Source organism: Leopardus geoffroyi, chromosome D3, assembly GCF_018350155.1.
Source record: "Leopardus geoffroyi isolate Oge1 chromosome D3, O.geoffroyi_Oge1_pat1.0, whole genome shotgun sequence".
Lineage (NCBI taxonomy): Eukaryota > Metazoa > Chordata > Mammalia > Carnivora > Felidae > Leopardus > Leopardus geoffroyi.
Genome location: NC_059339.1, coordinates 54,578,708 through 54,605,758, shown reverse-complemented (window position 1 = coordinate 54,605,758; position 27,051 = coordinate 54,578,708). Strand labels below are relative to the sequence as shown.

Below are 27,051 nucleotides of genomic sequence, written 5' to 3'. Positions count from 1 at the left end.
TCTTTTTTTTTTTTTCAACGTTTATTTATTTTGGGACAGAGAGAGACAGAGCATGAACGGGGGAGGGGCAGAGAGAGAGGGAGCACAGAATCGGAAACAGGCTCAGCCCAGTGCCTGACGCGGGGCTCGAACTCACGGACTGCGAGATCGTGACCTGGCTGAAGTCGGACGCTTAACCGACTGCGCCACCCAGGCGCCCCTCCTTTTTCTTTTTGATCAAAGTGGCCAGTGGCTTATCAATTTTGTAATTCTTTCAAAGAACCAGCTTCTGGTTTCACTGATATACTGTTTTTTTGGTTTCAATAGCACTAATTTCTGCTCTAATCTTCATTATTTCCTGTCTTTTGCTAGTTTTGGGTTTTTTTTTTAATTTTTAAAATGTTTTTATTTATTTTTGAGACAGGGAGAGACAGAGAATGAACAGGGGAGGGTCAGAGACAGGGAGACACAGAATCTGAAACAGGCTCCAGACTCTGAGTTGTCAGCACAGAGCCCGACGCGGGGCTCGAACTCACGGACTGTGAGATCTTGACCTGAGCCGAAGTCGGCTGCTTAACCGACTGAGCCACCCAGGCACCCTTGCTAGTTTTGGGTTTTATTTGCTGTTCTTTTTCCAGGTCTTTAAGGTGTAAGTTTAGGTTGTGTATCTGAGATCTTTCTTCCTTCTTTAGGAAGGCCTGGATTGCTAAATACATTCCTCTTATGACTGCCTTTGCTGTGTCCCAGAGGTTTTCGGTTGTGGTGCTATCATTCTCATTGACTTCCATTAACTTTTTAATTTCCTCTTTAACTTCTTGATTAGCCCAGTAATTCTTTAGTAGGATGTTTTTAGTCTGCAAGTATTTGTTACCTTTCCAAAATTTTTCTTGTGGTTGATTTTGAGTTTTATAGCTTTGTGGTCTGAAAATATGCACGGTTTGATCTCAGTCTTTTTGTACTTACTTAGGGCTGATTTGTGTCCCAGTATATGGTCTATTCTGGAGAATATTCTATGTGCACTGGGGAAGAATGTATATTCTGCTGCTTTAGGATGAAATGTTCTGAATATATGTGTTAAGTCCATCTGGTCCAGTGTGTCATTCAAAGCCATTGTTTCCTTGTTGATTTTTTGATTAGATGATCTGTCCAGTGCTGTGAGTGTGGTGTTGAAGTCTCCTACTATTATGGTGTTACTATCGATGAGTTTCTTTATGTTTGTGATTAATTGATTGATATATTTGGGTGCTCCCACCTTTGGCACATAAATGTTTACAATTAGGTCTTCTTGGTGGATAGACCCCTTCATTATGATATAATGCCCTTCTGCATCTCTTGATACAGTCTTTATTGTAAAGCCTACATTGTCTGATATGAGTATGGCTACTCCGGCTTTCTTTTGTTGACCATATGATAGATGGTTCTCCATCCCCTTATTTTCAATCTGAAGGTGTCTTTAGGTCTAAAGTGGGTTTTTGTACACAGCATATAGATGGATCTTGTTTTCTTATCCATTCTGCTACCCTATGTCTTTTGATTGGAGCATTGAGTCCATTGACATTTAGAGTGAGTACTGAAAGATATGAATTTATTGCCATTATCATGCTTGTAGAGTTGGAGTTTCTGGCGGTGTTCTCTGGTCCTTTCTAATTTTTGTTGCTTTTGGTATTTACTTATTTATTTATTTATTTATTTATTTATTTATTTATTTATCTCTCTATATATTTATATATACATACACATACATACATATATACATATTCATCTTTTCTCCCCTCAGAGAGTCCCCCTTAAAATTTCTTGCAGGGCTGGTTTAGTGGTCACAAACTCCTTTAATTTTTGTTTGGGAAACTTTTTTTTTTTAAATAATTTTTTTTTTTAATTTTTTTTTTTCAACGTTTATTTATTTTGGGGACAGAGAGAGACAGAGCATGAACGGGGGAGGGGCAGAGAGAGAGGGAGACACAGAATCGGAAACAGGCTCCAGGCTCTGAGCCATCAGCCCAGAGCCTGACGCGGGGCTCGAACTCCCGGACCGCGAGATCGTGACCTGGCTGAAGTCGGACGCTTAACCGACTGCACCACCCAGGCGCCCCTGTTTGGGAAACTTTTTATCTCTCCTTCTATTTTGAATGACAGTCTTGCTGGATAAAGAATCCTTGGCTGCTTATTTTTCTGATTTAGCACATTGAATATATCCTGCCCCTCCTTTCTGGCCTGCCATATTTCTGTGGATAGGTCTGCTCCTACCCTGATCAGTCTTCCCTTGTAGGTTAGGGACTTTTTTTCCCTTGCTGCTTTCAGGATTCTCTCCTTGACTGAGTATTTTGTGAATTTGACTATGATATGCCTTGTTGATGGTCGGTTTTTGTTGAATCTAATGGGGGTCCTCTGTGCTTCCTGGATTTTGATGTCTGTGTCTTTCCCCAGGTTAGGAAAGTTTTCCACTATGATTTACTCACATAACCCTTCTACCCCTATTTCTCTCTCTTCCTCTTCTGGGACCCCTGTGATTCTGATGTTGTTCCTTTTTAATGAGTCACTGATTTCTCTAATTCTTAAATTGTGCTCTTTTGTCTTAATCTCCCTCTTTTTTCTGCTTCATTATTCTCTATAAGTTTGTCCTCTATATTGCTGAGTCTGTTCTGCCTCATCCATCCTTGCTGCTGCTCCATCCATCCATGATTGAAGCTCAGTTATAGCATTTTTTTCTGCTTTTATCTCTGCAGAAAGGGATTCTAATCTATTTTCAGCTCCAGCTAGTATTCTTATTATCGTGATTCTAAATTCTGGTTCAGACATCTTGCTTGTATCTGTGTTGGTTAAATCCCTGGCTGTTGTTTATTTGTGCTCTTTCTTTTGGGGTGAATTCCTTCATTTTGTCATTTTGAAGGGAGAAAAGAAATTAATGAGGTAGAAAAGTTAAGATCAAAAATAATTAAAATTAAAAAAAATATTAAAATTAAAAATTAAACACACACACAAAATCTAATAAATGATTCTAGATCTTAGGTGTGTTTTGGTCTGGGTATTGAATGTGGTTTGAAAGATTAGAGAAAAAAACGGGGGAAAAAAGGAAATCGTTTGAGAATTTGAAAAAATGAATACACTGAAGTAGACTAAAATGAGATGATGGGAGCAAAATAGAATTTGAAAAAAATTTACACAAAAGTAAGGAATATAGGAGGAAAAATATTAAAGAAAATATTTTTAATAAAAATTAAAAATAAAAATGAATTTTTTCTCTTTATTCAAGAAACAGAAACAAAAAAGAGAAAAAAGAAAAAAAAGAAATTGTTTGAAAATTTGAAAAAGTGAATACACTGTAGTAGACTAAAATAAAATGATGGAAATAAAATAGAATTTGAAAAAATTTACGTAAAAACAAAAAGTATGTTAAAAATTAAAGAAAAATATTATTAATAGAAATTGAAGGGAAAAATGAAGTTTTTCACTTTCTGCATTCAAGTAAAGACAAGAAACAATAAAGAAAAAAGGAAAAAAAAACAAGGAAATCATTTGAAAATTTGAAAAGGTGAGAATACACTGAAGTAGACTAAAATCGAATGATGGAAGTAAGATAGAATTTGAAAAAATTTACACAAAAGGAAAAAATATAGTAAAAAAATTAAAGAAAAATATTTTTAATAAAAATTGAAAATAAAAATGAATTTTTTCTCTTTCTGTATTTAAGAAAAAGAATAGTGTAAAGAGAAAAAAAGAAAAAAAAAGACAGAAAATTGAATAGATAGACCTGCTAATAGATTGAAATAGGGGTGAAATTACTTCGTTTTCCCCTAGAAGTCAGATTATGTAGCACTTTATAGTCCATAAAGTAACTAGGCGGTGAGCCTTGTGTTCTTGAAGAGTGAGGTTGGCCCAGTTGGGCAGGGCTCAGTGTAACGGCTCCGTTCTTCACTAGTGGTGCAGCTAGCCTACTGGGGTGGATTGTTGGGGCACTCATAGGTGCGTATGCGCGGGAGCAGTGAAAATGGCGTCACCCAGCTACCCAGTCTCTAGTATGGGAACTCTGTTCTCTCCTATCAGCAATAGTGCACCCGTCCTCTGTCTTCAGCTTTCGTCCACTCCCCGCTTCTTCACTGTTCGTGACCAAGCCCCAGGCAGTACCTCTCTCCCGAGTTTTGTCTCAGATGTGGCTGTTTTCCCCATCCCTTACTTCTGAAGGAGTGCAGCTTTGACCCGTTCTGCCCCTCTGCGGGAGGGTCTCACTGAGCAGTGGCTGAATGCCAGCTGCACCCAGGAATGCCTGCTGGACCCTGCTGCTGCAAGTGCCCCAAGACTGGCCAGGTGCCAGCCTGCCCCAGAAAAAGTTCATGAGATAGTGTAGCAGCAGCTTTTCAGGGATTATGGGAAATCACAACACACATCTGGCACCAGGCTTCACACTTAATGACCTTGTTCCAGCATGAGCAAATGTGGCCATTTTCTGGGGTCTGCTGGGACCAGGTGGCTTCAACAGTCTCCACCAAATGTCCTTCCAGCATTGGAACCACTTTTCCCCATGTGGGCTGAGAACCTCCCAGACCCCACTCTGTTCCTGGGGATTCGCCCTTCCACCAGAGCACTACCAGGTATGGAGCTGCGGAGTTGCAGCCTTTGCGATCCCCTTGTTTACAGTCTTAATGGAATTTAAACCCTCTCCTTTCTCCCTTTTTAGTTTAGTCCCTGCGGCTGTTTCCAATTTTCCATCTTCTCTCCAGCTGCTTTTGGGGAGGGGTACTTTTCCCGTATTCTCCCCTGCCCCAGTCTCCGTCCTCTCTCTGCCTGCAAACGTGGTTCTCTGCCTGCTGCCGGCTCCTCTCTCCCCAATTTCACCTCCCCATGCCGCATACCTGCTGAATTCTGTGGTTCAGGTTGTGCAGATTGTTGTGCTAATCCTCCAATCAGTTTTCTAGGTGTGTAGGATGGTTTAGTGTTGGTCTGGCTGTATTTCATAGACGCAAGACACACAAAAAACTTCCATGCTGTTCTGCCATCGTGGCTCCTCCTCTGTCTTTGAGAGTGAGAGGGAGAGACACATGCAGAGTGTGAGTGGGGGAGGGGCAGAGAGAGAGGAAGACACAGAATCAGAAGTAGGCTCCAGGCTCTGAGCTGTCAGCACAGAGCCTGATGTGGGGCTCAAACCCACGAACTGTGAGATTATCACCGCAGCTGAAGTTGGTCACTTAACTGACTGAGCCACCCAGGTGCCCCTGTAAAGGACCACTTTAACAGGCTACTTTTGTCCATCACACCTCACACACACACTTCTCCCATCTTTGGCATTTACTTATCAAAGACTTATTATCATATAGTTATCTGTAAAATATAGAATCTGTATTCTGTGTTCAAGCCTTTCACTAGCACTTAATTCAGTGAAGACTTTCTCATGTGCTTTCTAAATTTAGGATACTTAAATTGTCTTCCAGTAAATGTTTCTTTACTGAGAAACTGAGATTTTGTTCCTCCATTGAATCCACCTGTTCAACAGAGTTGGTTTATTGTACGCATATCCCTTATCATGGGTTGTTCAGTGGGGTTTTTCCATACCATTATGTGCCAAAGTTAATATGATAGAAATCACGTATAGTAAAAATTAACCTCAAAGTTGTTTTAAAAATATAAATCATGTTATTTTCCATATAGTTTAGCATATATAACACTGTGGATGTCGTTTATAATTTTAAAACATTTTTCATTAATATGCATTTGTCTATGACCAATAATTAATTTTTTTCATTGAAGATATCAATGAATACATAAACCACTGATTTGGCTGCTTAACAATGTGTTTTAATTTTTTCACTGGACAGGAAACCTTTGTTCACATATTTATCTCAGAGCTGTCACAACCTACCTTCAATAGTTCAGCTATATGGCTTCACTAGCCTGAGTCTTTCAATTATTAAGAAGGATGTTACATTAAATTATTGTTTTCTAAGTTTTCCTGATGCCATAAAATGCAATTTATAGGTTAAATGCAAATTTGAGGTAACTCTTCTGTACTTGCTTTGCCAACCTAAGGCAAAGTGTAAGTGTCCCCCTTGTTTGATGCAAGTGAAATTGAAAGCATTGAGGCATTGTTAATCAAGTCCTTTCCCTACCCTATAGTAGCTGAGACACAACCAGAAAGAAGCAACAGAAAGATATTACTCAAGTTAGGAAATAATTCCACATTGCTAGACACTTCTACTGATCTCTGAGCTGAATATATAGGACATTAAATTTCTGTGATATACACATGTGTATCTGTGTCAGAATGGTAACGAATTAAAAATGAATTTCTAGATAGTCCTTAGGTAAATCAGGTTGGGAATAATTCAAGTTTGTAGTTGCTGCCTTTGTAATGACCTCCACTGTCTTTCATTGACTAAGTAATAAATATCTATAAAGTTTTCTGAGTCTTGGCATCATGTTTTTCTTGCAGGTAACTTTATGTATTTGTTGATCTTGGCCTAACATTAGTCCTTAATTCAGGTCTTCTAGAAATTATAGCATTACCACCTCTGACCTAACTCTGAGAAATAACCTTTTGAAATCTTAGAGGTGGAACTTCTGAATTATGTTTCCTCAAATTGATGCACCGATACAATTCCTAATAAGTTTTACACTAGAAACCACCCTGAAAAATCAAGATATTTGTCAGGTTCTGAAGTTTTCCAGCTATTACAGATGACTTGTCCCACTTTTTTCATACCTTCAATCCCAGTGACTGACCTATTCAGAAAAGACGTGATTAGCCAAGTCGCAGGATAAAATTATCCACAGTGATGGGAGATAAATCAATAAAAGGGTAACATGTATTCAATTATGGTATTGATAGAATGAGCAGAAAATCATTCAGTGTTGTCTGAAGAATGTAATATATTGTAACAAGGAAAATCTCAAAAGCTTTTATCAGATATTAAGTACTTCTCAACATTTAAATAGAAGGATTTTGTGCAAGCTGCAGGAATGTGGAGGGTTTTTTGCTTGAACATACTGGAGTTTTGCTGGAAAAGTAGAATGTCAGGATCCTCTGGTTCCAGGTAAAAATCCTAGTACTAGAACTAAGTGGAAACTTAGTAGAAAAGAAAAAAAGGAAGTAGAATTTTCTGTAGATCTATTATAGGCTAGACTCTTTATACATGTTAATTAATTTGTGGTCACAATACTGTGAAGTTGTTACTAGTATGTACATTTTGGGGTGAAGTGGTTTGCCCAAAGTAACATTGCTTTTAGGTAGCTGTGTAGAATTTGTACACAAGGTTTTCTGATGCTGGGTTTGGTATAAACTAGTCAGACACTAGGTAGGCATATACTCCAACCAAAAAAAATTCATTCAGGCTCAAAATTTCACAATGACAATATTAGGGATCACCTTTTAGCCTTTATATTTTAGAGAACCATTAGGGTCACAGCAAAATTGGGAGAAAGTACAGAGATTTCCCATATACCTCAAGCCCTTTCGGTGCTGTCCCTATACAGCCTTTCTCCCACTGATGGCAACCATGGCAACCACTGATCTTTTATTCCATAGTTTTGCCTTTTCCAAAATACCATATAGTTGGAATCCTACAGTATATATAGCCTTTTCTTATTGGATTCTTTCACTTATTCATATGCATTCAAGGTTCCTTCATGTCTTTTCTTGGCTTGATAGCTCATTTCTTTTTAGCACTGAATAGTATTCTATATCTGGATATACCACAATTTATTTAAGCATTCACCTATTGAAGAGCATCTTGGTTTCTTCCAAGTCTTGGCAGTTATAAAGAAAGCTACTAGAAACATCCATGTGCAGGTTTTTATGTGGAAATAAGTTTTCAACTCCTTTGAGTATGAAATAAGGAACATAATTGCTGGATATTATAATTAGTATATATTTACTTTTTTGTGTGTTTTTAAAAAATGTTTATTTTGAGAGGGACAGAGGGTGTGAGTGGGGGAGGGACAGAGAGAGAGAGAGAAAGAGAGGGAATCCAAGCAGGACCTGCACTGTCAGCACATAACCCAACAGAAGGCTCAGTCTCATGAACTGTGAGATCATAACCTGAGCCAAAATCAAGAGTCAGATGCTTAACTGACTGAACCACCTAGGCACCCCAGTATATGTTTAGTTTTGTAAAAAACTGCCAAACTGTCTTACAAAGTGGCTGTACCATTTTTCATTCCTACCAGCAATGCATGGGAGTTCCTGTTATTCCAAAGCCTTGCCAATAGTTGATAGTCAGTAATCAGGATTTTGGCCATTGTAATAGCTGTGTGGTGATATTTCACTGTTGCTTTAATTTACATTTCTGTGATGACATATAAAGTATATACTTACTTGCCATTGTATATCTTCTTTGGTGAGTTGCGTGTTAAGGTCTTTGACCTCCTCTTTTAAGTAATCTCTACATCCAATATGGGGCTCGAACTAACAGTCCCAAGATCAGGTGTCCCATGTTCTACCAACAGAAGCAGCCAGGCACCCCAACATCTTTGATGCTTCTTTTATTGGGTTGTTTTCTTAGTATTGAGTTTCCAGAGTATTTTGTATATTTTGGATAACAGATCTTTATCAGATTTGTCTTCTGCAAATATTTGCTCCCAGTTTGTGACTTCTCATTCTTTTGACCTTGGCTTTCACAGAGCTAAAGGCTTTAGTTTTAATGAAACGCAACTTATCAATTATTTCTTTCATGGATCATGCTTTGTGTTGTATCTAAAAAGTCATTGTCACACTGGACCAGATGGACTTAACATGTATATTCAGAACATTTCATCCTAAAGCAGCAGAATATGCATTCTTCTCCAGTGCACATGGAACGTTCTCCAGAATAGACCACATACTGGGACACAAATCACCCCTCAGCAAGTATAAAAAGATCGAGATCATACCATGCATATTTTCAGACCACAAAGCTGTCAAACTCAAAATCAACCACAAGAAAAAAAAGTTGGAAAGGTAACAAATACTTGGAGACTGAAGAACATCCTACTAAAGAATGAATGGGCTAACCAACAAGTTAAAGAGGAAATTAAAAACTACATGGAAGCCAACGAAAATGATAACACCACAGCCCAAAGCCTCAGATGCAGCAAAAGCAGTCATAAGAGGAATGTATTTAGCAATCCAGGCCTTCCTAAAGAAGGAAGAAAGATCTCAGATACACAACCTAATTTTAAACCTTAAAGAGCTGGAAAAAGAACAGCAAATAAAACCCAAAACTAACAGAAGACAGGAAATAATGAAGATTAGAGCAGAAATTAATGCTATTGAAACGAAAAAAACAGACCAGTGAAACCAGAAGCTGGTTCTTTGAAAGACTTACAAAATTGATAAGCCACTGGCCAGTTTGATCAAAAAGAAAAAGGAAGGGACCCAAATAAATAAAATCAAGAAGGAGAGAGGAGAGATCACCACCAACACAGCAGAGATAAAAACAATAATAAGAGAATACTATGAGAAATTATACGCCAATGAAATGGGCAATCTGGAAGAAATGGACAAATTCCTAGAAACAAATACACTACCAAAACTGAAACAGGAAGAAATAGGAAATTTGAAGAGACCCATGACCAGTAAAGAAACCGAAATTGTAATAAAAAAATCTGCCAAAAAACAAGTGTCCATGGCCAGATGGCTTTCCAGGGAAATTCTACCGAACGTTTAAGGAAGAGTTAACACCTATTCTCTTGAAGCTCTTCCAAAAGATAGAAATGGAAGGAAAACTTCCAAACTCTTTCTGTGAAGCCAGCGTTACCTTGATTCCAAAACCAGAGACCCCGCTGAAAATGAGAACTATAGACCAATTTCCCTGATGACTGTGGATGCAAAAATCCTCAACAAGATATTAGCCAACTGGATCCCACAATACATTAAAAAAATTATTCACCACGACCAAGTGGGACTTATACCTGGGATGCAGGGCTGGTTCAATATCTGCAAAACAATCAATGTGATTCATCACATCAGTAAAAGAAAGGACAAGAACCATAAGATCCTCTCAATAGATGCAGAGAAAGCATTTGACAAAATACAACATCCTTTCTTGATAAAAACCCTCAAGAAAGTTTGGATAGAAGGATCATACCTGGAGATCATAAAAGCCATATATCAAAGATCCCATGCTGATATCATCCTCAATGGGGCAAAACTGAGAGTTTTCCCCCTGAGGTCTGGAACAAGACAGGGATGTTCACTCTCGCCACTTTTATTCAACATAGTATTGGAAGTCTTAGCCTCAGCCATCAGACAACACAAAGAAATAAAAGGCAACCGATGGAACGGGAGAAGATATTTACAAATGACATATCAGATAAAGGGTTAGTATCCCAAGTCTATAAAGAACTTATCAAACTCAACACCCTAAAAACAAATAATCCAGTGAAGAAACGGGCAAAAGACATGAATAGACACTTCTCCAAAGAAGACATCCAGATGGCCAACCAACACATGAAAAATGCTCAACATCACTCATCATCAGGGAAATACAAATCAAAACCACAATGAGATACCACCTTGCACCTGTCAGAATGGCTAACATTAACAACTCAGGGAACAACAGATGTTGGCGAGGATGCAGAGAACAAGGATCTCTTTTGCACCGTTGGTGGGAATGCAAGCTGGTGCAGCTACTCTGGAAAACAGTATGGAGGTTCCTCAAAAAACTAAAAACAGAACTACCCTGTGACCCAGCAATTGCACTACTAGGCATTTATCCAAGGGATACAGGTGTGCTGTTTCGAAGGGACACTTGCACCCCCATGTTTATGGCAGCACTATCAACAATAGCCAAAGTATGGAAAGAGCCCAAATGCCCATTGATGGATGAATGGATAAAGAAGATGTGATATATATATATATATATATATATATATATATATATATATATATATATAATGGAGTATTACTGGGCAGTCAAAAAGAATGAAATCTTGCCATTTGCAACTATGTGGATGGAACTGAAGGGTATTACACTAAGTGAAATTAGTCAGAGAAAGACAAAAATCATATGACTTCACTCATATGAGGACTTTAAGAGATAAAACAGGTGAACACAAGGGAAGGGAAGCAAAAATAATATAAATACAGGGAGGGGGACAAAACCTAAGAGACTCTTAAATATGGAGAACAAACAGGGTTACTGGAGGGGTTGTGGGAGGGGGTATGGGCTAAATGGGTAAAGAATCTACTCTTGAAATCACTGTTGCACTATATGCTAACTAACTTGGATGTAAATTAAAAAAATAAAAATTAAAAAACAAATAAAAATAAGTCATTGTCATACCCAAGAACATCTAAGATTTTTTGTTATCTTCTAGTGTTTTTTTTTTTGTTATACCTTTAGGTTTATGATCCATTGTGAGTTAATTTTTATGAAAGGTGTAAAGTGTATCTAGCTTTGTTTCTTTTTGCATGTGGATGTCCACTTGTTCTAGCACCATTTATTGAAGAGATTGTCTTTGCTCCATTGTGTTGTCTTTGCTTTTTTGTGGAAGAGCAGCTGACTATTTGTGGACTCTTTTTTGTTCCAGTTTTCTATTTGTCTATTCTTTTGCCAGTGCTATACTGTCTTGAATAATATAGCTTTCTAGTATATCTTGATGTTGAGTGTGTTCATGTCTGTTGCTTTTTTTTGTTTTTCAATATTGTTTTAGCGCTGCTGGGTCTTTGCCTGTCCTTATAAACTGGCATATAGGAAAACAATTGAAGATTGGGGATTCACATTGTGTCTTGCAACTGTTCTATAATTGCTTATTATTTCCAGGAGTATTTTTGTTAATTCTTTTGGATTTTCACTTGTACAATCATGTCATCTGAAAACAAGAGCAAATTTATTTATTCCTTCCAAATCTGTATGTTTTTTACTTATTATTATTATTATTATTATTATTATTATTATTATTATTATTTTGGTCAATGCATTTTCAAGAACTTCCAGTACAACATTGAAAAAGAATGTTGAGATGGATTATCCTTGCCTTGTATCTGATCCTAGTGGGAGAGCTTTCGTTTCTCACCATAAACTTTTGTGTTAGCTGTAGGTTTTTGTAAACATTCTTTACCAAGTCAAGGAAGATCCCATCCCCTCCCCCCATTTTAACTTATTGAGGGTCTTACAGTAATGCTGTCTCATAGAATGAGTTAGGAGTATCCATCTGTTTCTATCCTCTGAAAGAGATTATAGAAATTTAGTATAATTTCTTACTTAAATGTTTGTAGGATTATTCACTGGGGAACCCATGGGGGCCTTGTGCTTTCTGTTTTGGAAAGTAATTAATTATTAATTCCATTTCCTTAATAGATGTCAGCATATTTAGATGATATGTTTCTTCTTGTATGAGTTTTGGCAGATTATGTCTTTCAAGAAATTGTTCTATTTCATCTAGGTTACCTAATTCTTGAAAATAGAGTTTTTTATAGTATTCCTTTATTTTCTTTCAATATCCATGAGATCTAGTTACATCACTGCTTTCATTTCTGATATTAGTAATTTGTGTCCTCTATCTTTTTTTCTTAGTTTGCCTGCCTTCAGGCTTATCAAGTGTTATTGGTCTTTTGAAAGAACCAGATTTTAGTTTCATTGATTTTTTTCTATGATTTTCTGTTTTCAATTTCATTGATTTCTGCTCTAATTCTTATTATTTCTCTTCTTCTGCTTAGTTTTAATTTAATTTTCTCTCCTTCCAGTTTTCTAAGATTTAAACCTATATTATTGATGTTAGATCTTTCTTCTTTTCTAATATACACACTTAGTACTATAAATTTCCTTTTAAGCAATGCCTTTGCTGCATCACACAAATTTTGATAAATTGCATTTTGTTTTTATTTAGTTCAAACTATTTCAAAATTTTTCTTCAGATTTATTCCTTGGCTATACATTTTTAAGAAATATGTTGTTTAGTGTGTACATATTTGGGTATTTTCCAATTAACTTTCTGTTACTGATTTCTAGTTTAATTCCATTGTGGTCTGACAGTAAACATTGTATGATTTCTAGTTTTTCTAGTTTTTTAAATTTTTTTAGCAGTTCAGGGATCATTTTTAATCCTGGAAAAAGACACTTTGTTATGTCTTTATAATGTTCTAGGCCACAGTCATCTGGTCTATAACTTTATAGTTTAGAAGGTTATGTTACTGCTTGGATTCTTTTTCACATATTTATAACAACCCTTAACTCTTCTTTAGAGAAAAATCTTGGCCTTTCCTTCAAATACTATTTGTTAATATCTAAGACGAAGTTTATAAAGGACCTTCATCTGAGTAAAGTAAAAATTAAAACCTTCTAAAACACTTTCTTGGGGGTCATAACTTTTACCACTTAAGGCCTATTTAGATAATGTCCAGTTCAATTGACAGAATAAAATAGATTTAATAAGCCCAAATTTGGTTTGTACACTATACAGCTTCTATCACAATTTCAGGTGAGACTGGTGGTATTTTAAAATGGTTAGAAAATGGACATTCTGATTATTTATTTATTTTGATTCTTGAGGATTTATGCCTATCAGTCAAATCTAAAGTGTATTATTCTTGACATATACAATAATTTTTATTGAATTAGGAGTTGATACTAAATCCTGGACTTTTAACAAATCTTGGTAAGGGGCACCTCTGTGGCTCAGTTAGTTAAGCATCCAATTTCAGTTCAGGTCATGATCTCACAATTCATGAGTTCAAGCTCTGTGTCAGGCTCTGTCCTGACAGCTTGCAGCCAGGAGCCTGCTTTGGATTCCATGTCTCCCTCTCTGTCTGCACCTTCCCCATTTGCACTCTTTCTCTCTCTTTCAAAACTAAATAAACATTTACAAAAATTAAAAAAAAAAAGTTCCTAAAAGTAATGGCCAAAACTGACTACTGCTATTTGGTTTTTTAAATTAATGAAAGAGGTAGTCCTATTGTTCAAGATGGTTAAAAACCTATACACTTAAGTTATGTTAGAATTCAGAACTAGGATTAACTTTCTTGATAAAATTATATTCCTTTTCTTAATGATAATTGGGCAGTCTTTAATGTTTCATGTTTCCTTCTGCTTTACACGGTCCAGAAGCTCAGAATCATTTACACTATACATTGCTAGCACCGTCACTCTTCGTTACTCCTTTCTGTGTTCCAGATTTACAATTTTGATCATGTACTCTTTTACTTTTGGTTCATTGTTTTTAAGTTACTAAGATTCTTCCCTACTCTATTCAGAGATAAAATACTTTGCCAACGTGAAGGTCAAGGAAGCCATTAACTGTAATATTGGGAGTGTCCACATTAATGATAAATGTTTGCTGGGGAAAAGAGGGAAGGAAAGTACAGACAAAACAGAAATTGTGTGAAGCTATAGTAAGATTTAAGTCCCTCAAATGTTGTGTCAAGCTTCAGAAGAGTTAATTTTTCTAACACATATTTGAGGGAGTAAATACACCTAAAAATGTGATAAAAATAAAGAATTAGACACTCAGTATTCTTGATGATGTAAAACAGTTGAGGACAAAATAAAACTTTATTTGCCTTGCTGAGAACATAACTTCCTTCCTCATTCTACTAGTTTAGAGCCTTGTCAGAAAAAAATGTAGTATATTGGCTCTTTAGAATTTTCATTTAAATCTATGAATTTTGGGGGCAACTGGATGGCTCAATCGGTTGTGTCCGACTCTTGGTTTTGGCTCAGGTCATGATCTCACTGTTCATGAGAACAAGCCCTGGATCAGGCTCTGCGCCGACTGCACAGAGCCTGCTTGGGATTCTCTCTCTCCCTCTCTGACTCGCTCGCTCTCTCTCTCTCAGAATAAATAAATAAACTAAAAAAAATAAATCTGTGATTTTTGTTTCTATTTTTTCCTCCCTTTTCTAAATGAAATGTGATTTTGTTGAAAGGGTGTGGATTTTGGAGTCACATGTTTCTTAATTTGAATTCTGGTTCTTTATTCTGAGAATATTGAGAATATTGTGATCCCGTAAATGAGTGTAATAATACATGTATTATACCTGTGTGTGATAATATTGTATATAAAACATTTAACTTGGAGCCTGACAAATAATATACTCTCACAAGTATTAGGGATAAACAACATAAAGAGTATTCCATAAAATGGGGCTTCTTAAACTCTTTGATAGCTGACTTACATTTAACTCTGGAGTCTATTTCCTAATAAATATATAGATTCTAAATAACACATTGCAAGTAGTAATAGCTATTTGTTGAATGTTTGATGCCAATGTTGCCTCAGGTAAACTATTATATATGTATAATAGTTTAATGTATATAATAGTTTATATATGCATATATAATTCTTCTTGTACTTCCACAATAATTTTGTGGAAAAGAAATGTTATCCCAGTTTTACTTATGTGAAAACTAATATTTGATAAGTGTTAAGACATATTGATATAGCAACTCTGATAACCTGTACTCTGTAAATTGGTAGAACCTTTCTGGGAAGTAATTTATCAATATCTGTAAATAACATTTTTTATCTATTTTAAAAAATGTTAGGGGCATCTGGGTGGCTCAGTCGGTTGAGCCTCCAGCTTCAGCTTAGGTTATGATCTCACGGTTTGTGGGTTCGAGCCCCATGTCGGGCTGTGTGCTGACAGCTCAGAGCCTGGAGCCTGCTTCGGATTCTGTGTCTCCCTCTCTCTCTGCCCCTCCCCTGCTCACACTCTGTCTCTCTCCCTAAAAAATAAACATTAAAAAAATTTAATAAAAAATGTTTATTATTGAAATATAGTCATTATACAATATTATATTAGTCAACATACAATATTATGTGCATTATATTATATGCACAACATAGTGATTCAACAGTTCTATACATTATGCAGTGCTGACCACAAGAAGTGTAGTTACCATCTGTCACCATACAACATTATTACAATATGATTAACTATATTCCCTATGCTGCACTTTTCATCTAAGTGACTTATTTTACAACTGGAAGTTTGTACCTCTTAATCCCTTTCACCTGTTTCTCACATTCCCCCCCCCCCCCCCCCCCCCCCCACCCCCGGCCCACACCATGCTGGTCCACTTTGGAAGCCATCAATTTGTTCCCTATGTTTATGCATCTGTTTCCTTTTTCCTGTTTGCTTGCTTGTTTTAAATTATACATGTAAGTAAAATCATATGGTATTTGCCCTTCTCTGACTTATTTCACTTAGCATAGTGTTCTCTAGGTCCATGCATGTTGGTGCAAATGGCAAGATCTCATCGTTTTTATGGCTGAATAATATTCAGTTGTGTATATGTATACCACATCTTTATCCATTTCATCTATTGAAGGACACTGAGGTTGCTTCCATTTAATGTCTATTGTAAATAATGCTTCAGAGAACATAGGGGCTTATATATCTCTTTGAATTAGTGTTTTTGTTTTATTTGGCTAGGGATAGGGTTAGGGTAGAACTAATAAATCATATGATATTTCTATTTTTAATTTATCGAGGAACCTCCATACTGTTTTCCATAGTGGTTGCACCAATTCACATTCTAACTGACAGCATATGAGGTTTCCCTTTTCTCCATATCCTTGCCAACACTTGTTATTTCTTATCTTTTTGATAATAACCATTCTGACTGGTAAGGGGTCTCATCTCGTGGTTTTGACTTGCATTTCACTGATGATTAGTGAGGGTGAGAATCTTGAGGAAACATGTCTATAAAATATGTCGCTAAGGCTGGTGTACAGAAGATCACTTCCTATGTTTTCTTTCAGAGTTTTATTGTTTTAGGTCTCACATTTAGGTCTTAAATCCATTTTGAGTTTTTTTTTTGTGTCTGATGTAAGATAGTGGTTCAGGCTCATTCTTTCGCATGTAGTTGTCCAGTTTTTCCCAACAACCGTTTATTGAGGAGACTGCCTTTTCCTCATTGTATATTCTTGCTTCCTTTGTCAGGTATTAATTGACCATATAGAAGCATAGGTTTATTTATGCACTGCACTCTGTATTCTGTTCTATGGATCTATGTGTCTGTTTTTGTGCCAGTACCAAACTGTTTTGATTACTGTAGCATTGTGTTGTGTTTTGAAATCTGGGATTATGATACCTCCAGCTTTGTTCTTTGTCAAGATTGCTTTGGCTACTGAGCGCTTTTATGATTCCATACAAATTTAAGATTATTTGTTCTAGTTCTGTGAAAAACAGTGTTGATATTTTGATAAGGATTGTATTGAAACTGTAGATTAGTAACTTTGGGTAGCCTAAATATTTTAACAATATTAATTTTTCTGTGTCATGAGCATGGTATATGATTTCATTTGTTTGTGTTGTTTTCACTTTCTTTCATCAGTGTCATGCAGTTTTCAGGTTATAGATCTTTCACTTCCTTGGTTAAATTTATTCCTAGGTATTTTATTCTTTTTGATTAATTTTAAATGGGATTATTTTCTTAATTTCTTCTTCTGCTACTTTATTATTAATGTATAAAAATACAACATATCTCTCTATTATTTTGTATCCTGCAACTTTAATGAATTCATTTATTAGTTCTAATAATTTTTTGGTAGAGTATTAGGGTTCTCTCTATATATTAATACGTCATCTGCAAATAGTGACAGTTTTACTTCTTTAAATTTGAATGCTTTTCATTAGTTTTTCTTGTCTCTTTGCTACAGCTAAGATTTATATTACTATTTTGAATAAAAGTGGTAAGAGTGGACATCCTTGTCTTGTTCCTGATATTAAAGGAAAAGCTTTCATTTGTTCACCATTGAGTAATATGTTAGCTATTGGTTTGTCATGTATGGTGTTTTTATGTTGAGTTATGTTCCTTCTAAACCGACTTTGTTGAGAGTTTTTAATCATGAACTGATTTTGGGTTTTTTCTATTGTTTTTTTTTTCTGCATCTGTTGAGATGATCATATGGTTTTTATCTTTCATTTTGTTAATGTCATGTGTCACATTGATTTGTAGATATTAAACCAATATATGTAAAGACTTTATTTTTATTATTTTTTAATGTTTATTTTTGAGACAGAGACAGAGCATGCATGGGCGAAGGGCAGAGAGAGAGGGAGACACAGAATCTGAAGTAGGCTCCAGGCTCTGAGCTGTCAGCACAGAGCCCGATGTGGGGCTCGAACTCACAATCTGCAAGGTTATGACCTGATCCGAAGTCAGAAGTTCAGCCAGCTGAGCCACCTAGGCGCCCCATGTAAAGAACTTCAAATACTAAATACATTTGAAATCTATAGTTAATTATTTCTAAAAATAAGACTTAAAGAAAATCACCAGATAATAAAGATGAACAAAGGCTACAAAGATGGGTGTTAAGGATGTTTATGATTAGTTACATAATACCAACTAGAAAATATACTCCAGGAGGACAAGAATTGTTTGTTTTGTACAACTGCATCTCAGTGCCTAGACCAGTGCTGAGAACAAAGTAGGTACTCAATATGTGTTTATGGAAAACATAAATACATAGCTAACATATAGTGGGAAAATTTTAAAAACACAAATTTTTCAGTAATAGATTTGTTGTGTAATATGAGTACAAGGATAAATTGTAAATTCATTCAGTTCTAAATTTTTAAAAATGGGGCTTTTGGTTTTTTTAGTGGCTGAGAAAGATAGACTATCTGTCTATCTAGGCTGACTCTACCAACGATAACAACTTGAATCCCTGGACCTAAAAAGCAATACACCAAAAAGTCACAATGCACATCCCTGGGTTTGGAGATTCAGGTTATTTTAATTTTACTTTTGTAATTTAAAAATGTTTCTCAAAAAAACCCCATTTATTTTCATAAATAAAGAAAGGTAAAAACACAAGCACCATTGTGTTTATTTTTAGAAAGAATCCATTTGGGCTGCTACCTGTACTTTTTGTTAGGTTCCTGGCCACAAAAGAGTGCCCTAAGAATGCAAGTTAGAGCTGCTCTGCCCCACTGATTCAGTACAACTCATTTATTTGCAGAAATACTCAATTTTTCGTTATAACTCTTAATTTTTAATTCTTGTTTTCTCTGTTCCTGGTCTAAAATCTTATATAATAATTTGAGTTCTCCAACTTTTGTCTTAACTCCCCTCCATCACTGGAAAGCAAACTGATGCTACTTCCTTGATTCTGAGCTTATATCTATTTATATTTGGTGTTTACTTCTCTTTTCTCTTTGAAAGTGGATTTCCGGACACATAGCATTAAGTGTTGCATTGCTCTTCAGTTCTTTGTCCTAGTATAAGTCTCTTCCAGTAGAATAGCTCTTTGCTGCCACCTTCTGGTTTTTGTCTGCTAAAGCCAGGCAGCAGGTCAAAGGTGACTGTTTCAATCTGGGCTCTTCTCAGCATCTGAGAATGCTCCGCCTTTTCTTTGACTTCTTTGAAGCTCTTCAAAGTGATCTTTTGATATATTTTATTCTCCACCCAGAATTGACTTATTTTTATGGAGGCTTTATGTCCCCAAAGCCTATATTTTTTTACTTTTTTTTTTTTTTTTTTTTTTTACAGAGAAAGCTTGTTGACCTCTAAAGAATACAAGAATAGCAAATATAGGGAGCATCCACAGCCTTTAGGGATAAGTACCCAAAGAGCGTGAAAGAGGCTACCTTCCTCCAAAGCAGAGTAAGGTCTTACTGGAGAGAGCGTGGCTGTGTCTCAGTCGATGACCTTAAGCAACTATCTGCCAGGTGCCAGAGAATTTGATGAAGGTTAAATGGAGTTTGAATGGAGTTTCTGGGTAGAGAACCTGGAGGGTAGGCACCATTGGTTTTCCACACACCAGCTGGCAGCAATTCTACAGGAAGAAGGAGGAAACCATTGGAAACAGAACAAGGTTGTCAAGGGCCTTGCTGCAGCCTTGTAAGCCCCACCATTGCCCTCTATTGATAAAGCCTCACTTGAAGCCAGCTGGCAGAAGAATATAGTTTACATATCCAGCCCTAGTATCTCAAATTAGTTAAGAGAGTGGATTTAAAGCTAAAAGGCAATGATTAGATAAATGGCACAAATATACAATCCACATGCAAACTTCTCTAATTCAGTTGGTTTCTATATGTAACTGAACACCATGTCTTCCATTTATCTCATAACTCTAGAGTCTCTTTTAATCTTTAGAGTCTCCTACATTAAAAAAAAATGCCTTTTATTGCATTAACATTTGTTGAAGAGTCTAAGCCATTTACTTTCCAGAACATCTCTCACAATGGGTTTATTTTTTTGTTCTCATTGTTAAATTTAGGTTAAACACTTTTGGCAGGACTATTACATAGTTATCATATTGTGTCAATGAAACATCACAAAGCACATGGTGCAAGTTTGTCTCATTATTAGTGATAGTAAGTTTGGTCATTTGGTTAAAGTTATGACTAATAAGTTTATTTATTCTCCTGTTGTAGTATTGACCCAATTGAGTGATATGTTAAGAACATGAAATTATCTTTGTTTCCAAAAAAAATTTTTTATCCAAATTTAGCATCCACTGGTAAGTCTTGGTTGAATCCATTTTTGTCAGAGGTGTGAAATGGTGAATTTTCTGGACTTCCATTCCTTTTACAATCCATCGACAATTAGAAGAACTGAAAAGTTTGGCACAGGCTGGGTTGCAGGCCATCCTCCTGAAAATGGTTTCTTCTTTCAGTTCTTATTCAGGCACTTACCTCTGCATTTCCTACCACTGCCCCTATTTCCTTAAGTCTCAGGGAAACACCTTGTCGGCCTGGTTTCACTCTCCATCCTTCACATGCTGTTCATGAGTAAGAATCTGTGTGATTATGATATTTTAATGGATCTGGAGTTTCTCAGTATATGAAGAGATTTTTTTTAAAAACCTATTTTTGAGTTTGAAAGAACCTAAAACTTTGATAGCTTGATTACCCAACCTAGGGACCAAAAGTACTTTGTTTGTTATTTGTTAATTCATTTGTTCAATAAGTTATTTAGATGTTTTTACAGCTACTATAACTCTTTGTCATTCTCCATCCTCTCTTCTTAAACATTTTCAATGATAGTTTAATAAGTACTTTACTAAGACCATACTCTATCTCTTGTGTTAAATCTACAGTAATATGGATTCATTTTCTCAATACTGTTCTCAGTAGCTACGTAATCCATACTGCATAATTAAAAGGCAGCATCTCTGGTGTTGTGTGGTAATGTCAATTACAACTATGGAGAGTTTAAATCTATCCAAGTAACAGAAAAAAAATATTTTTCTACACATTTTTTGCCTACTAAATTCCAAAGAATGATTTTTTTTTTTTTTAAGAAAAAAGGAAAAAAAATATTCTGGCCAAATGGAGAATCTGATTACATTTTACAAACTTCAGACTATCAATTTTTAAAATTGAATGTGTTCCTTCTGGAAGATGTTATTAAAAGCAAACTGATAGTTTTTAAAAAGAGGAATTGAAGACTGTTTAGTCTCTCCTTTTTGATTACTTTGATCTTTTAGTTCAGGATTATAAAGTAACCTGAGCTGAACTGAAATTATTTTTCTTGGTCTTGTATCACTTATTTTGTTTCAAATAACATCGGATTTTTTGGTTGTATGTTTGCTTGGTTGGCTGTTGTTTTTTTATAATACTCAATTTTTAATAAATATTTTATTCTTTATTATAATGTAAGTAAAATGTTGCTTGTGTTATCAGTTGTCTTCAATAATATTTTCTGATATTCTATAAATAAAACCTTTTTTAAATTTGATAATATATAGGGTAGAGAAGAATTCTTGAAAAGACTTATTCGAAGTGAAGTGACTAATGGAATGATGATTCAGGTAATCCTAATTCGGTTTCAATATTTTATTATTCCTTTAATTTGCATTGTACTTAGCATTTTAAATTTGCCTGTAATGAGGCATCTTTTCCCTACTTGGTTTGCAAGCCAGCAGTTTTCTCTCCTTAGCTGATGACAGTTGCCCTCTGTGTACGACTAGCAGAGCCTGATCATGCATAAAGAAACTGACCTCCCATACACATATCTCATTTTGTGGCTTAATGGGAATTTCTGCCAGTCTAGTAAAAGGGCAGTGAGATCTTATTCCTAAGTGTCTCCTTAGTTTGCTTTGTGATGATGTTACGTTTTCTTTACTTTTAGTGTCTTTCAATTGAATTTCTGTATTTAACACTGAAAAAATATGTTATTTCTATATAAAGATTTTGAAATCAAATTAATATAGCTAGCAAAGTCAATTTAAAATGTCTTTATCTTCGTCTACCACCTGCATATCCTTTGGAACCCAGGTTATCTGTTTTGATCTTTGACATGTTTCTAGAATGGCTGCTCTTCAGAAATACATGAATACTTGAAGTTCTAAAAATAAAATCAAGAGGCAAAACAGTCCAAAACAGTGTTATTGTATACACTTATTTGAGATTATCTGCACCTCTGGTCTTCTTTGAAATGAACACAAGTTTTGTGATTTCTTCTGTTAGGAAATTTGGCATTTTCAAACATATAAAAGCAGTGTTTCTCCGCTTCTCTATGCTGAAAATGCCAAATTTCTTGATTTATTTTTCTTTCTATGTATATGTATGTTCAATAATTCCATAATTTTCTAGCCCTTTTAGCTTAATATTTTGTCATTAACTTCTTGTCCATTGGTTTTACTGGGTTTTAGTTTGCCAGAATTACATATATTTCAATATTTGTTGTTAGTGTGCTTTTTAACCTTATTATCTTCCAATACTTACATAAGAATGTTTGATTTTTATTATCTATATTAATTGTCTCTCATTTTTGAATAATAACTACATTGTTTAAATATGGTATATTAATACTATTTTTTTGTGGTGGCATAATTTTTTTAAATTTTCAAATAACAAATATTATTGCCTGACACAAGACTGAGACTCAATAAATGTTTACTTTTTTTAAGTTTTTAATTCCAGTTAGCAGGCAGTGTTATATTAGTTTCAGGTGTGCGATATAGTGACTCAACAGTTCCATACATCACCTGGTGCTCATCACAACATGTGCACTCTTTATCCCATGTTTAGGTGATTGATAACTTAATGAATTCTTTAAAATTTTTGCTGGCAGAAAAAATTGTATTCCATTCAAGAAGAACAGATCCTTGAGAGACAGGATCTTATGAAAAAGAAAGCAATGTACACCCTAGCATTGGCGGAACTAGAGACACCGCTGCTTGAACTCGAAGAAGATGCCGCAAAACTCAGAACTGCCCACAAAGAGCATGCTGACGTAAGCACTTACAATTAATCCAGAAGCTAATTTCCAGGAGTGTTGAGGTCGATAACTCGTATATGTGATCTTACATTATTATTTGGAATATTATGATTTCACATAGGAAGACATAAAAGCGTGAACAAAATGAGTATTTTATGACCACACAGCTGATCTATATAGTGGAACCAAATGGCAAGACTATTGATGCTATTACCTGGGCCCCCATACTCTATCTTAAAGTGTACCTAGGAAAAGCAGTTTTCAAACAGATGAGTAGTGATTTTTCTTTTGTGATTGCCCACTATGTTAAATTTAATTCAAAGTCTTCACTGCCTGTTAATAAAATGCTGAAGCTATGTTTACTCAAATATAAAATCTAATGCATCTTGACATTTTTATGGTAAATTTTTGATGTATGTGGAAGAAGTTGAGACACATAGGATGAAAAATAAAGCAAATGTCGATAAAATATTTTCAAAACAACAAGTTTATGGCAGTTACTGATACTACTAGCCCTTCCCAAAGAAAAATTTAGTAGAAAAATATGTGTGCATCCTGTCATTAGTCTTTTGGAGAAGTAGAGGGTGTGGTGAGAGTTATATATTCTTGTCCTTAGGTGCAGGGAGGACATACATACATTCGTTTGGGCCATTTTAGCAACAAATTTTTTTCTTTGCAAATGATGATGTAATTTAATAATTTATTAAAGTGGCCTTTAATAATTTTCAATTTTTTTTAATTAAAAAAACTTTATGATTTATAAAATGTTCCCATTTTGAAAGTTTATTTCGATCTTCAAAGCCTCCCTGTGAAATAGCCAAGACAGAGCTTACCTGTGTTGTGGACTTGAGAAAACTAGGGCCTAAATGCACGAAGCAGCTTGTACAAGGCCGTAAAACATGGCAACAACAAATTCTGAGTATACTACTATATTCAGGGCTCTTAATTGCTTATCCTAGAGCTCATGTAATGAATATATAACCAGTACTAACACCTAGTGAGATAAATGATTTTAATAATGGCTCCTCCTTACATTAGTGATGGAAATTTATTAATTGCTTCAAAAGCCTCAGTATAATCATCTGAGCATAATGAATTCCTAAAAAGATTAATGACTTTTATTCCCCCTTATTTTATAATAGCCATTGTTTTTTTTCCTCATCTTATAGTTCAGTAATCATTTTTGTTTTTATTATATTTTAATAGTTTATAAACTATAAGAACTATGAATTTAACACAGACTCTTGGAAATAGCAAGTTTTTATGCACTTCTGGTAATGATCGCTGATAATTGGTATTTGGAGTTTTAATTTTGGTTAATATTTTCAAATATGGTGAAAACTTATAATTTCTGTGTGAGTTTATTAGTTTTTGTTATTTAGCTAAAATTTATTAGATTTTTGGTTTTATCTGCTAATTCAAGTGGAATATTGGGATGTGGATATCATAGTATATTTTTGTTATTCGTGTGTGGTGGTCCTTTCCCTTTCTACCAAAATACATATTGTTACTATTAAAATGGTCATTTGAGAACTACTTGGTCTAAACCAGGGTAGTTAGATTGTAACTGCTGCATATCTTAATTTCTGATGTCTTCTAGACATTAAATGATATAATTGAGAAAAGAGAAAATGTTAAAAGAAATGTGGAAAGAACAAAGAAAAATTTGAGAAAAAAAGGGAAGAAAACTCGTGATGCAATAATAGAAACTGAGGTAAGAAATTTAATACCAAAAAAATTTATGAATTTCCAACCTCTTTATGTCAATGAAAACTATTCAAGCAATTTTAGGTGGATACCTCTCATTTCTAATTGGTTGCACTAAGTTTCTATACGCATACACACACACTCACACATACACACACAGAGTGTATCTTCATTTTTTCTCTTTTATAGTGTTTTTCCCACTGTGCTAGTGCACCCTCCTGTTAACCTTTCCTACAAAGTAGAGGTAGGGATTTCTGTATTGTACCAGATAGTACCATGTTTCTAGAGATGAGACCAATCTACAGACTGAAACATTTGTTAATACCCGACAACTCAATTTTACCCTCACGCCATTGTAAAGGCAGCATGGTCATATATCAAAAGGCTTCAGGGCTTTTTCCAAATCAGAAATATTTGCTCCCTGGGCACCTGGGTGGTTCAGTTGGTTATGCATCTGATTTCGGCTCAGGTCTTGATCTCGCAGTTTGTGAGTTTGAGCCCCGCATCAGGCTCTGTGCTGACAGCTTGCTCAGAGCCTGAAGTCTGCTTGCTCTGGATTCTGTCTCCCTCTCACTCTGCCCCTATCCCGCTCACACTCTCTCTGTCTCTCTCAAAAATAAATAAGCATTAAAAAAAAATTAAAGAAATATTTTCTCCCTGAAAATCCTCATCTCCAGTATTCTGTCTTTATAAAATCACTGGATATGGGGAAGTGGAGATAGTCCACTATCTTCAACTTGCTATCCTCTGAATATATTTTTAAGGTAGCACCAATTGGATTTGTTGGTGGACAGCATGTTGGCTATTAGATAGAGGTGTAATCCTATCTTTTTAAAAATTTTTTTAACATTTATTCATTTTTGAGAGAGACAGAATGAGAGCAGGGAGGGACAGAGAGAGAAGGAGACACAGAATCTGAAGCAGGCTCAGGCTCTGAGCTGTCAGCCTGGAGCCCGATGCGGGGCTCGAACCCACAAACCAAACCATGAGATCATGGCCTGAGCTGAAGTTGGACATATAACCGACTGGGCCACACGGGCACCCCTGTGTAATCATAATATTTTTAAAATGTTTGTACTAGGCCACAAAATAAATATTAAAAATTTACCAAGGAATATAATAATACTAGCAACAATAACTCCAACAACAGATACTGATATTTTTCAGTTCTCTATATCCAGACGTTATTTAAAATGCTCAGATATATTAACTCATTTCAACTTCATAATAACTCTACAAAGATTATGCTATTATTATCTCCATTCTACAGTTGAAGAATCTAATGCCTTGTTTTTTAATGAACTTGTTCAGTTTCACATAGCTCGTTAATGGTGCAGTCGAGATTCACTAAATCTGGCATTGGCACCAGAATCTATGCTCTTAACCATTACATTATTCTGATCTGCTCATACAGGTTACTTTTGTTGAATATAGTGAAGTAAAATTAGAACTCTAACAAAAAAAAATTACAGCAAAAAGAAAACATTTGTATAGATCACTGGAAATATGTTTTTAGAAAAATTTTTTGTTTATTTTTAGAGAGAGAGAGAAAACAAGTGGGGGAGGAGCAGAGAGAAGAGAGAGGGAGAGAGAATCCCAAGCAGGCTCCACCCTGTCAGCTCAGAACCCCATGCAGGACTCAAGTTCACAAACCGTGAGATCATGACCTGAGCTGAAATCAAGAGTCATACACTTAACTGACTGAGTCACCCAGGTACCCCTCTGGGCATATTTTTTAAATTACATTTTTTTCCATTATTTGCTTCTGTGTTAAGGAATATTCAGAAATATAACTTACCATTTATTTATAAATGACTGATGATAAACCATAGAGCAAAATTTATGGAGCAGGTCAGGGTAATACTTTAGTATTACCAATAAATTATTTTGGTAAGAAAAACTTAAAGTGCTTAGCATATCTATGTGAATAAAAAGAGGATAAAAACAGCCATGGGAAAAACTAACAGAGAAATAATTATATATAGTAATGAAAGAAAGAATGCTGCTTTGCATAGCAGTTTGTTTTAAAATTTGGATGAAGTATATAATTTATTTATAAAATGCAAATAATGAAAACTGAGTCAAGAGGAAGAATCACAACAAGAGTAGAATGATAATTATAGAATAAATGTCATTTGTCTAGACCACCAGTGGCAAGAACAAGCCCAGGTACTTTACAGGTATCCCTACAAAGACCAGATACAGACCATAACAAAGTATGGAGAGCTTCTGAATTCATTCTGTAATAATGTAATTCTGAAACTGTAACTGAAAAAGATTA

At 35.3% G+C, this 27,051-nt stretch overlaps 1 protein-coding gene across 6 annotated transcripts in view; it reads left to right on the top strand.

Moving 5' to 3' along the window:
• Positions 1-27,051, top strand: part of CCDC178 (coiled-coil domain containing 178) — a 436,131-nt gene that overhangs the window by 151,773 nt on the left and 257,307 nt on the right. For all 6 annotated transcript variants that reach the window (XM_045457578.1, XM_045457575.1, XM_045457577.1 and 3 more), the window contains 3 exons: positions 21,589-21,651; positions 22,917-23,078; positions 24,664-24,777. In XM_045457578.1, coding sequence (XP_045313534.1) covers positions 21,589-21,651; positions 22,917-23,078; positions 24,664-24,777 — 339 coding nt within the window. The remainder of the gene's footprint in view (positions 1-21,588; positions 21,652-22,916; positions 23,079-24,663; positions 24,778-27,051) is intronic.